Source organism: Pleurodeles waltl, chromosome 7, assembly GCF_031143425.1.
Source record: "Pleurodeles waltl isolate 20211129_DDA chromosome 7, aPleWal1.hap1.20221129, whole genome shotgun sequence".
In the NCBI taxonomy this organism is placed as follows: Eukaryota; Metazoa; Chordata; class Amphibia; order Caudata; family Salamandridae; genus Pleurodeles; species Pleurodeles waltl.
The window spans coordinates 6,082,652-6,095,580 of record NC_090446.1 but is presented as its reverse complement, the minus strand read 5'-3'; the positions used below and the strand labels follow the sequence as shown (position 1 = coordinate 6,095,580).

Below are 12,929 nucleotides of genomic sequence, written 5' to 3'. Positions count from 1 at the left end.
AGCACGAGAGAAGATGATGATCTTAACCATGTCCCCATTTTCACTCTGCCAGGAAGGGCAGAGAGCACAGCAGTGATGCATGTTTGTGTCTGTGCATAGCATACCCTGCCCTACATCCATCAGACTGACCTCACCATACCGGGATAAAGCCTCTTAACCCCACTAAGCCTGGACCTCTGACAAACTGCATATGAAGTGGCAAATATTAGGGAAAATTATGTAAATTATCACCTCAGTGAAAACCTAAATTAATCACTGGAAAGTGATAATTCCTTCTACCTAGAACTTTATGCAATTTATGTTTATCTCATACAATCCCACCTTTAACCATATACACATAAATTAAATGTTTCACACAAGACAAAATACAAATCAACACATAAAAGAAACACGTATATACCAACACATTTTCTATGGCACACAAACCCAACATAACAAGCTGGTGGAGTAACCACCGTACTCCTATGCTCCTGCGTTATTTATGCAAGTGGCTATAACAGTCAACGTAGAACTGAGGTAGTTGGAACCGCAGATGGAAATGTCCTGTATTCATATTTGTTCAATATAGTTCAATCCCTTTTCAAATGTCTCATTCATTTAGTCCACAAACACCTCAATGTGTTGGTCGGCGCCTTGCGGCCATTTAAACTTATTGGCCTCATCAGGACATAGGAATATAGAACTTCGTATTAAAAATCGATAAAATATCATACTTATGTAACCATCCATTTACAACTGTACACATGTGTGCATATTTGTGAGAAATACCACCAAGGCCATATCACCTTCCATTACTCAAAAAGAAGTCTAAAAAGAAAGGTTCGTACAGAACTGTCTAATATGTTAGGACACACTGGCACCATGACCTCCAAAGACCCATCTCCCACCACGATACAGTGACCCCATGACCGCAGATGAAACACTTCCAAGCTTTCACTCACTCTGTGGGGGGTTGTTGGGGTTTCTTCTGTCCGTGTCCTGATAATCCCCCTGACTTAGACCTCTCTTTACTTCATCTCTTAATGAAAACACAGAGGCTGCGATCGCAGGGCCTGAAGTGAAAGAGAAAAGGTACGCAAGTGAGCTACAGTTCATTGACTGAGGTTTGTTCTCATGTCAAAAGTCATATGGCACACTACAAGAAAATGACCACATCTGCTTGAAAACCTACATGTAAACACCATACACCATCCCATCTCACTCTAAACGCAAGACATGCAACCTCATCCTCCCTGCATGCCCAAACATGCACAACCAGCCCCCTCCACGCGCCTGGACTGGTCACGTGCCATCCCCTATACATCTGACCCTCGCAGTTCCCTAAGAAGCTGGGCTCTGGTCTTGCACGGTTCCTTTAGTGTGTCTGTGAAGTACTCTGTTAAACACATTTACAGGCAACAGAGGCCTAGTGTTCTCTGGAATGAAATGTGTGTGTTTTCACACTATTTGTGTAGTAACTTGTACTGGTAAACTGCAGAGTCTCACAGTTCACAAGCGTGTTTGCAGTTAATGGCTGCCTCTCCAGTTTCAGGGAGGTATTATCGTGAGTGAAGTAACTGCGATGGGGAACTGTAAAGGTAAGTATAAGTGAAGTCGGCATATGGTGTTTACAGAAACTATGGTTTACTCTTGAGAGAGAGTTCAAAACATTAACCCCTTCTGTGCCGCGGACGTAGTGGTTACGTCCCGCGGCACAGTGCTGCTGTGCCGAGGACGTAACCACTACGTCCTCGGCACACAGCCCAGAGGGAGCGCTCTCGCTCCCTCTGTGTGCTTCCTCCCCACCCCCCAAAATCAGGGATGGAAGGGGAAGCCCTTCCCCTTCCACCCCCGACCCCCCCATAATGACGTCAGCGCGCGATCGCGCGCTGACTTCATTATGGGATCCTCGCCGCACAGGAAGCCATTTGCTTCCTGTGCGGCGACGATAGAAGTGGTGAGTTCCTCTTCCCGGTGGGTGGGGGGTTGGGGCTAAAGAGGCACCGGGGAAAAGGAAAGGCTTTTCCTTTCCCCCGGTGTCTCTTTGAGCATTCCTGCTGCCCGATCGCATTGCAATCGGGCAGCAGGAATGCCCACTAGACACCAGGGATTTTTTTTTTTTTTATTGTTGTTACCTGTTTTTGGCATGCGGGGAGCGGCCCCTTGGGCAAGGGTCGCTCCCCTTTAGGGGGGCAATTACTTCGGCCATTTCGGCTACTTTTCAGCCAGATCTGCCCCCAAGGGGGGCAGAAAACACCAGATCACCAGGGATTTTTTTTTTTTTTTTGCATTTATGTGTTGGGGGGTGCCCCCTTGGGCAAGGGCCCCCCCCCCCAAGGGGGCAGAGAACTGTTGGCCTTTTCTGCCCCCCTTGGGGGCAGATCGGCCTATTTTTTTTAGGTCCATCTGCCCCCAAGGGTGGCAGAAGCCACTTAGGCACCAGGGATTGTGTGTGTAGTGGATGGGGGGGCGCCCCCTTGGGCAAGGGTCGCTCCCCTTTGGGGGGCATGTATTTTAGGGCCATTTCTGCCCCCCTTGAGCGCAGACTGGCTACTTTTTAGCCAGATCTGCCCCCAAGGGGGGCAGAAAACACTAGATCACCAGGGATTTATAATTTGTTTTGCATTTATGTGTTGGGGGGTGCCCCCTTGGGCAAGGGGCGCCCCCCCAAGGGGGCAGAGAACTGTTGGCCTTTTCTGCCCCCCTTGGGGGCAGATCAGCCTATTTTTTTTAGGTCCATCTGCCCCCAAGGGGGGCAGAAGCCACTTAGGCACCAGGGATTGTGTGTGTAGTGGATGGGGGGGCGCCCCCTTGGGCAAGGGTCGCTCCCCTTTGGGGGGCATGTATTTTAGGGCCATTTCTGCCCCCCTTGAGGGCAGATTTGAAAACACTAGATCACCAGGTTTTTTATTTTTATGTGTATTTATGTGGGGGGGGGGTGCCCCCTTGGGCAAGGGCGCCCCCCCCAAGGGGGCAGAGAACTGTTGGCCTTTCCTGCCCCCCTTGAGGGCAAATCGGCCTATTTTTTTTAGGTCCATCTGCCCCCAAGGGGGGCAGAAGCCACTTAGGCACCAGGGATTGTGTGTGTAGTGGATGGGGGGGCGCCCCCTTGGGCAAGGGTCGCTCCCCTTTGGGGGGCATGTCTTTTAGGGCCATATCTGCCCCCTTTGAGGGCAGATCAGCCTATTATTTTTAGGCTGATCTGCCCCAAGGGGGCAGAAACCACTAGAACGCCAGGGATTTTTTTTTATTTGTTTATTTTTGTGGGGGGGCGTCCCCTTGGTCACGGGGCGCCCCCCCAAGGGGGGCATTGACCTGTTGGCCATTTCTACACCCCCTGGGGGCAGATGGGCCTATTTTTTTAGACCCACCTGCCCCCAAGGGGGGCAGAAGCCATGTAGACACCAGGGATAGTGTGTGTGTGTGTGTGTTAGTGGATGGGGGGGGGGGCCTTGGGCAAGGGTCGCCCCCCCCACTTTGGGGGCACATGTACCCAGGCCATTTCTGCACCCCTTGGAGACAGATCAGCCTATTATTTTTAGGCTGGTCTGCCCCCAAGGGGGGCAGAAACCACTAGAACGCCAGGGATTTTTTAAAATTTGTTTATTTTTGTGGGGGGCGTCCCCTTGGTCACGGGGCGCCCCCCCAAGGGGGGCATTGAGCTGTTGGCCATTTCTACACCCCTTGGGGGCAGATGGGCCTATTTTGTTAGGCCCACCTGCCCCCAAGGGGGGCAGAAGCCACTTAGACTCCAGGGATAGTGTGTGTGTGTGTGTGTGTGTGTTAGTGGATGGGGGAGGGCCTTGGGCAAGGGTCACCCCCCACTTTGGGGGCACATGTACCCAGGCCATTTCTGCACCCCTTGGAGACAGATCAGCCTATTATTTTTAGGCTGGTCTGCCCCCAAGGGGGGCAGAAACCACTAGAACGCCAGGGCTTTTTTTTTATTTGTTTATTTTTGTGGGGGGGGCGTCCCCTTGGTCACGGGCGCCCCCCCAAGGGGGGCATTGACCTGTTGGCCATTTCTACACCCCCTGGGGGCAGATGGGCCTATTTTCTTAGGCCCACCTGCCCCCAAGGGGGGCAGAAGCCACTTAGGCACCAGGGATAGTGTTGTGTGTGTTTTTTTTTTTTTTAGGGCTGTCCCCTTTGGCAAGGGTCGCTCTCCATGGGGACACACTACTAAAGGTATTTTCTGGCTTCCTTGGGGCAGACAGGCCTATTTTTGTAGTAGGCCCATCTGCCCCTATGGCAGAATCCACTTAGGCACCAATTTCTAAATGTTTGATGGTGGGTTGTTTGTCAACTGAAGAAGTCTTTGCATTTGTGATAAAAAATGTTTTCCTCCTTTTTGTTCTAGTTCAAAGCTTTTGCTTTATTTGCTGTGGCTCCTTGCGGTTTTGGCGGTGGTTGACCTGCAGTTTGCACAGTTGCTTGTTTTAGGTAAGGAAAAACAATGTACTCCAAAGGAGTATTGTTGCCATGCATGAATGACATGTTTGTAGGGGGTGTACTAAATGCAGGATTGTGTGTGAAATTGTCCTTAGGTTTGTGCACAATGATATTTGTTTTGTCTTATTTCTAATTTGCCTTTCTTTATTTATTTTTAGTGGGATATCATTGGTGATTGCTGTGTAGTTGCTGGTGAATCAAGCTTTTTCAGGCAAGTGAGCGGTATAGTTTTTGAGTTTATAACTCTTACTAACAAAGCTACACTTTGTTACTTGTCTTACACAGTGCTGGTTGTTGGTGGTGAATTTGTCCAGTTAATTTTAGCAGGAGAGATCATGGCTAGCCGCAGGATGACCGCTCAGCAGGTGGTTGGTATGCTTTTTGAGTCACAGTCTGATCATGACTATGAGACGGACTCTGCATCTGAGGCAGAGGAGGAAGTCAGAGATTCTGGCAGTGATGTTTCTGTTGGAGGGGAATCTTCTGATGATGAAGCCACACTCAGTGCAGATGAAGGGTCTGTTTTAGAGGAGGACATTGATGTGCCAATAGTGCAGCAACCTGGGGCTGAAAGGTTTCCCGTTATAAGACCTGATGTCTGGGTTGCCCCAAACATGGAGCAGCCAGAATTGCCTGCCTTTACTGGTCTCCCGGGGTGTAACGCCAATACAGAGAACTTTATGCCTATCAATTTCTTTGAGTTATTCATGGATGATATGTTTTTGGAAGAGATTGTTGAGCAGACTAATTTGTATGCGGAGCAGCATTTGAGGGACAACGCTGCTAGACTTAGGCCACACTCTAGAGCTGCCCAGTGGATTCCCACAAATTTGGAGGAGTTAAAAAAGTTTTTGGGTTTGACTTTTTTGATGAGGTTGATAAGGAAGCCGTCACTGGCTTCTTATTGGTCTACTAGTCCCTTGATGGCAACAGCTATATTTCCAGCGACCATGAGTCGTAATCGGTATTTGCTTCTTCTTAGGATGCTGCATTTTGTTGACAATGCATTAGCCTTGCCACGAGATCACCCAGATTCTGACCGTCTTTTTAAGATTAGGCCTGTCCTTGATCATTTTGTAGATCGGTTTTCGGAGGTCTATGTTCCAGGCAAAGAGTTAAGTGTGGACGAGTCTTTGGTCCTCTTCAAGGGTCGTTTGGTTTTTAGGCAGTACATTCCTAGCAAAAGGGCACGATATGGAATTAAATTGTATATGCTGTCTGAAAGTAGGACAGGATATGTGTATAGTTTCCGTGTGTACACTGGTAGGGATTCTAATATTGACCCCCCTGGTTGTCCTCCCACTTTTGGAGTTACTGAGAAAATTGTGTGGGATCTTGGTAGGCGACTGTTCAACAAAGGTCACCATTTGTATGTAGACAACTTCTACACTGGTGTGCAATTGTTCAAGGAATTGTTTAGAGTGGACACAGTTGCTTGTGGCACAATCCGTTCTAACCGGAAGGGCTATCCAAGGGAGCTTGTCTGTAAAAAACTTGAGAGAGGACAGTGCTGTGCCTTGCGGAACGAGGAGCTGCTAGCTTTGAAATTTTCAGACAAGAGGGATGTCTACATGCTAAGTACCATCCATGATGAGAGTACTTCCCCTGTGACTGTTTGGGGCCAGGTTGCGGAAGTGCGCAAACCTGTGTGCATTTTAGATTATAATAAGCACATGGGAGGTGTAGATAGAGTTGACCAGAGGTTGGAACCTTATACTGCTATTCGTAAGTCTTACGTTTGGTATAAGAAGTTAGCACTTCACCTCTTCCACTTAGCAACCTTCAATGCTTTTATTGTGTTTAGGGATAGGTCTCCAGAGTCAAAGATGACATTTGTGAAATTTCAGGAGTCAGTGATAGAGAGCCTTATTGTGGTGGAACAGGCCAGAGTTCCTAGAGAAGCAGTGGTGGAGGATGTGGCTAGATTGAAAGATCGCCACTTTGCTGAGCACATTCCTCCCACACCCAAAAAAGACTTTCCAGCTAAGAAATGTAGAGTGTGTTTTCGAAGAGGTATCCGGAGGGAGACTCGAATGTACTGCCCAGATTGTCCTTCAAAGCCTGGGCTGTGTGTCGGTGCTTGTTTTAAGAATTACCACACCCAAAAGAATTTCTGGGAACAACCATGAGTGTAAACTCATGTCTGTTTTGTATTTTCATGTGTTTAGTTTCATGGTTAGCATTTTTGTCATGTTCTTAGTTAGAGCTTTTGTGTTTGTAGTTTTGTAATTCTTTCTACTTAGTTAGCGGTTCCTCTGTTTAAAAAAAAAAAAAAAATGATGCCATTGTGTGTGGAGTGGGGCTTGGCTGAGAGTGTACATATTGACTTGCTGTTGGCTACTGCAACACACTGCCAGCCAAACACCAGTCCACACACTCCCATCAGCTGGTGTGATTGTTGTATCAGGCATGTGGGCGTATGTAAGTGATGGGCCCTTGAGTGGCGCTGTCTGTCGATGTGAGTGTTGTAATGTGCTGGGCCCGTGGCTGGCGGTGTGAATGGCCTTGTGTGTGTCATGTATGAAAGTTGTGTGAATGGACTGTAAAGCGGTTGGTGCCTTGTCGCGGCTTTACAGCTCACGAGCTGTGAGTCATTGGTTCAGTTTTTTGCCTTTCAGTTACTAACAGTCCATTTCATTTTTGTGAAAGCTCTTGTTAGTAAAATTTGATCCACTGAACCATCACTCACCCTCGTGCCAAATCCAACCAGTATGTGTGGTAAAAATGACAAAACCTGCTTCGCTGTAATCAGGCGTCGCAGCACACCTGTGACACGCTAGGTGCCTCAGGTGGGACCCCGATGATGAAGCATGCCACCAACTTGGTTGGTGGGTGAGGGGTCTTTTTCACATAACCTAAGTGTGTTTCTTTTTTAAAAAATTTTAGTGTTTGGCACATCACGGACGTATGTGGGCACATCAAAACGATATATTACAAAACTACCTGTGTTTGGGGGGGAGAGGGCACCTATGTTTTTGGTCCTGTGTGCGGCCATCATCTAGGGAAACCTACCAAACCCAGACATTTTTTAAAACTAGACACCCAAAGGAGTCCAGGGAGGTGTGGCTTGCGTGGATCCCCCAACATTTTCTTACCCAGACTCCTCTGTAAACCTCAAAATGTGCTTAAAAAAGCATATTTTCCTTACTTTTCTTCGTAGGATCACCACTCCAGCACAAAATTCCTACTCCCCAGTGTTCCCCTCAGCCTCCCAAGTAAAATGACACCTCACTTATGTGGGTCCCCAAAGCAGAGTCAGTCTAAAGATGTATAAAAGAATATGTCCTTATAAACTTGCTGTGCTATCCCCTCTATCTCTACAAGTTTTGGGCCTTATTCTGTTGCAGGCACCTGGCCCACCCACACAAGTGAGGTATCATTTTTATCGGGAGACTTGGGGGAACGCTGGGTGGAAGGAAATTCGTGGCTCCACTCAGATTCCAGAACTTTCTGTCACCGAAATGTGTGGAAAATGCGGTTTTTTAGACAGAATTTGAGGTTTGCAAAGGATTCTGGGTAACAGAACCTGGTCAGAGCCCCGCAAGTCACCCCATCTTGGATTCCCCTAGGTCTCTAGTTTTCAAAAATGCACAGGGTTGGTAGGTTTCCCTAGGTGCCGGCTGAGCTAGAGGCCAAAATCTACAGGTAGGCACTGTTTTCAATGAAAAAATGTGATGTGTCCACGTTGCGTTTTGGGGTGTCTCCTGTCGCGGGCGCTAGGCCTACCCACACAAGTGATGTATCATTTTTATCGGGAGACGTGGGGGAACGCTGGGTGGAAGGAAATTTGTGGCTCCTCTCAGATTCCAGAACTTTCTGCCACAGAAATGTGAGGAACATGTGTTTTTTTAGCCCAATTTTGAGGTTTGCAAAGGATTGTGGGTAACAGAACCTGGTCCAAGCCACACAAGTCACCCCATCTTGGATTCCCCTAGGTCTCTAGTTTTCAGAAATGCACAGGTTTGGTAGGTTTCCCTATGTGGCGGCTGAGCTACAGGCCAAAATCTACAGGTAGGCACTTTGCAAAAAACACCTCTGTTTTCCTTCAAAAATTTGGCTGTGTCCACGTTGCGCTTTGGGGCGTTTCCTGTCGCGGGCGCTAGGCCTACCCACACAAGTGAGGTATCATTTTTATCGGGAGACGTGGGGGAACGCTGGGTGGAAGGAAATTTGTGGCTCCTCTCAGATTCCAGAACTTTCTGCCACAGAAATGTGAGGAACATGTGTTTTTTTAGCCCAATTTTGAGGTTTGCAAAGGATTGTGGGTAACAGAACCTGGTCCAAGCCACACAAGTCACCCCATCTTGGATTCCCCTAGGTCTCTAGTTTTCAGAAATGCACAGGTTTGGTAGGTTTCCCTATGTGGCGGCTGAGCTACAGGCCAAAATCTACAGGTAGGCACTTTGCAAAAAACACCTCTGTTTTCCTTCACCAATTTGGCTGTGTCCACGTTGCGCTTTGGGGCATTTCCTGTCACGGGCGCTAGGCCTACCCACACAAGTGAGGTATCATTTTTATCGGGAGACGTGGGGGAACGCTGGGTGGAAGGAAATTTGTGGCTCCTCTCAGATTCCAGAACTTTCTGCCACAGAAATGTGAGGAACATGTGTTTTTTTAGCCAAATTTTGAGGTTTGCAAAGGATTCTGGGTAACAGAACCTGGTCCGAGCCACACAAGTCACCCCTTCTTGGATTCCCCTAGGTCTCTAGTTTTCAGAAATGCACAGGTTTGGTAGGTTTCCCTAGGTGGCGGCTGAGCTACAGGCCAAAATCTGCAGGTAGGCACTTTGCAAAAAACACCTCTGTTTTCCTTCACAAATTTGGATGTGTCCACGTTGCGCTTTGGGGCGTTTTCTGTCGCCGGCGCTAGGCCTACCCACACAAGTGAGGTATCATTTTTATCGGGAGACGTGGGGGAACGCTGGGTGGAAGGAAATTTGTGGCTCCTCTCAGATTCCAGAACTTTCTATCACAGAAATATGAGGAACATGTGTTTTTTTAGCCAAATTTTGAGGTTTGCAAAGGATTCTGGGTAACAGAACCTGGTCCGAGCCACACAAGCCACCCCATCTTGGATTCCCCTAGGTCTCTAGTTTTCAGAAATGCACAGGTTTGGTAGGTTTCCCTAGGTGTCGGCTGAGCTACAGGCCAAAATCTACAGGTAGTCACTTTGCTAAAAACAGCTCTGTTTTCTGTGATGTGTCCACGTTGTGTTTTGGGGCATATCCTGTCGCGGGCGCTAGGCCTACCCACACAAGTGAGGTATCATTTTTATCGGGAGACTTGGGGGAACATAGAATAGCAAAACAAGTGTTATTGCCCCTTGTCTTTCTCTACATTTTTTCCTTCCAAATGTAAGACAGTGTGTAAAAAAGACGTCTATTTGAGAAATGCCCTGTAATTCACATGCTAGTATGGGCACCCCGGAATTCAGAGATGTGCAAATAACCACTGCTTCTCAACACCTTATCTTGTGCCCATTTTGGAAATACAAAGGTTTTCTTGATAGCTATTTTTTACTCTTTATATTTCAGCTAATGAATTGCTGTATACCCGGCATAGATTGAAAACCCACTGCAGGGTGCAGGTCATTTATTGGCTCTGGGTACCTAGAGTTCTTGATGAACCTATAAGCCCTATATATCCCCGCAACCAGAAGAGTCCAGCAGACGTAACAGTATATTGCTTTCGAAAATCTGACATTGCTGGAAAAAGTTACAAAGTAAAACGTAGAGAAAAATTGATGTTTTTTTCACCTCAATTTCAATATTTTTCTTTTTCAGTTGTTATTTTCTGTAGGAAACCCTTGTAGGATCTACACAAATTACCCCTTGCTGAATTCAGATTTTTGTCTACTTTTCAAAAATGTTGCGGTTTCTGGGATCCAGCGTTGGTTTCATGCCCATTTCTGTCACTGACTGGAAGGAGGCTGAAAGCACAAAAAATCGTAAAAATGGGGTATGTCCCCGTAAAATGCCAAAATTGTGTTGAAAAATTGGGTTTTCTGATTAAAATCTGCCTGTTCCTGAAAGCTGGGAAGCTGGTGATTTTATCACCGCAAACCCTTTGTTGATGCCCTTTTCAGGGGAAAAACGACAAGCCTTCTTCTGCAGCCCATTTTTCCAATTTGTTTGAAAAAAACGAAATTTTCACTGTTTTTTGGCTAATTTCTTGGCCTCCTTCTGGGGAACCCACAAAGTCTGGGTACCTCTAGAATCCCTAGGATGTTGGAAAAAAAGGACGCAAATTTGGCGTGGGTAGCTTATGTGAACAAAAAGTTATGAGGGCCTAAGCGCGAACTGCTCCAAATAGCCAAAAAAAGGCTCGGCACAGGAGGGGGAAAAGGCCTGGCAGCGAAGGGGTTAAATGGGGAGTTTATTTCCTTCAACCAGCACATTGAATAAAGGGGAGACAACATTTATCTAGTCCCTTGTCACCAATTATCTCAAAGACTGGGATCAACAGAGCAGAGAGCAGACAAGATACTGGAAGAGGTGGATCCACATTGTACCTCCATGTTTCAACAGAGACTGAGGCCAGTCCATGAGCTCCTCTAGAGTTTTACATTTCTAACAGTAATTCCTGTTAGCCCTGGCACAGCAGGGGTAATATCTAGCAAAATGCTGCTAATCCCTGGCATATTGTGGGTAGCCATGGTAAACAGGCTTTTATGGTATCCCTTTGGATACAGGTGTCTTAGTGTACATGTACAGCTAAACTCTAGACCTGAGGAACAAGTTACTTACTTTCAGTAACGAGGTATCTGGTAGAGACTCTATCTAGCTGCAGATTCCTTACCTTAGAATTCCCTGGCGTCAGCTTCGAATCCAGAGTTTTTTCTGAGCAGTACTCTGCGCGCGCGCCGTCGTTCGGATCTATGTCACGGTTGTCTATATAGACGCTGTCGCGTACGTCAGTTCTTTTCCACAACTTCCCACACCAGAAGCACAGAGTCATGGAAGAACCAGCTATCATGTATTTCACCTCTTTAACTGTTTGGAGTAAAAAATACTTTCATGCCTTTAAGAAAAGCAAATAGATGCCAAGATCAAAAATATACATATGTACACATAAATACATATATACAAATATATGCATATCTACATGAGGAAAACTTCCCCAGAGCGGGGCGGCTTGGGCGGGTGTAAGGAATCTGCAGCTAGATAGAGTCTCTACCAGATACCTCGTTACCGAAGGTAAGTAACTTGTTCATCTGATAGAGACTTCTAGCTGCAGCTTCCTTACCTTAGAATAGATACCCAAGCTATAACCACTAGCGGTGGGTGTGCAGGAGATTTTTACACAAGAAAGTCTTGCAAAACAGACCGGGCAAAATGCCCCTCTCTCCTCAACTGGCTATCCAGGCAGTAGTGTTTTGCGAACGTGTGCAAAGAAGCCCACGTTGCAGCCTGACAAATGTCCACCACCGGTATGCCACGCGCTAACGCAGTGGTAGCAGCTTTCCCCCTAGTAGAATGAGCGTTCAAGCCCTCAGGAGGCTGCTTCTTCGCCAAAGCGTAGCATATTTTTATACAGAGAACGACCCAGTGCGAAATGGATCGTTTCTGCACTGCCCGACACTTCTTTGCACCAACGTACCCCACAAAGAGTTGGTCGTCCACCGGAACTATTTAGTGCGGTCAAGGTAGAACGATAACGCTCTTTTTGGGTCCAGCCGATGGAGACGCTCCTCTTCCTTAGAGGGATGCGGTGGTGCAAAGAAGGTGGGTAGGGTGATATTTTGACCCAGATGGAAAGGGGTCACCAACTTGGGGAGGAAAGAGGCACGAGTTCTGAGAACCACTTTTTCAGGAAAGATTGTGAGATACGGCGGTTTTGATGACAAAGCCTGTAGCTCACTAACTCTTCTGGCAGATGTAATTGGCACCAAAAAAAGCTGTCTTAATAGTAAGCAGCCGAAGAGGACAGTTATACAAGGGCTCGAAGGGAGCACACATAAGGAAGGTAAGAACCAAATTAAGATCCCACTGCTGAAAGAGTCCTTGCGCCACCTCCGGATGGAGACACAATTCGTGATCCTCTAAGCATTTTCGTCTGAGTTCGTCTGCTCTGGCGTTCAGAGAACCTGTCAGGTGTTGAACCACCAGGGTCATGCCCTGCTGTTCCAGCCATGTCCAGCGACGTACAGCCTCTTGACAAAGGGTCCACGACCCCACACCGCCCTGCTTGTTGCAGTACCACATTGCAGTAGTATTGTCTGTGAACACCTGTACCACCTTCCCTTTCACAACAGGAAGAAATGCTTTTAATGCTAGCCGGATCGCCCGAAGCTCCAAAAAGTTGATGTGGAGCCCAGATTCCGCCGGAGACCAGTGACCTCTGATCTCCACCTCCCCCAGATGGCCACCCCATCCCAGAAGTGACGCATCTGTCACTACCATTAGATCTTGTTGGGGAAGGGAGAGGGGTCTGCCCTTGACCCACTCGCAGTTCATTAACCACCACTGCAGATCTTTTGCAGTCCCCTCCGAGATCTGA

The 12,929-nt window shown here is 47.4% G+C and overlaps 1 protein-coding gene across 3 annotated transcripts in view; it reads right to left on the bottom strand.

The window, feature by feature from the left end:
* LOC138303508 (oocyte zinc finger protein XlCOF6-like) overlaps nucleotides 1-12,929 on the bottom strand; it is a 163,208-nt gene that overhangs the window by 131,011 nt on the left and 19,268 nt on the right. For all 3 annotated transcript variants that reach the window (XM_069242687.1, XM_069242688.1, XM_069242689.1), the window contains exon 3: nucleotides 942-1,052. In XM_069242687.1, coding sequence (XP_069098788.1) covers nucleotides 942-1,052 — 111 coding nt within the window. The remainder of the gene's footprint in view (nucleotides 1-941; nucleotides 1,053-12,929) is intronic.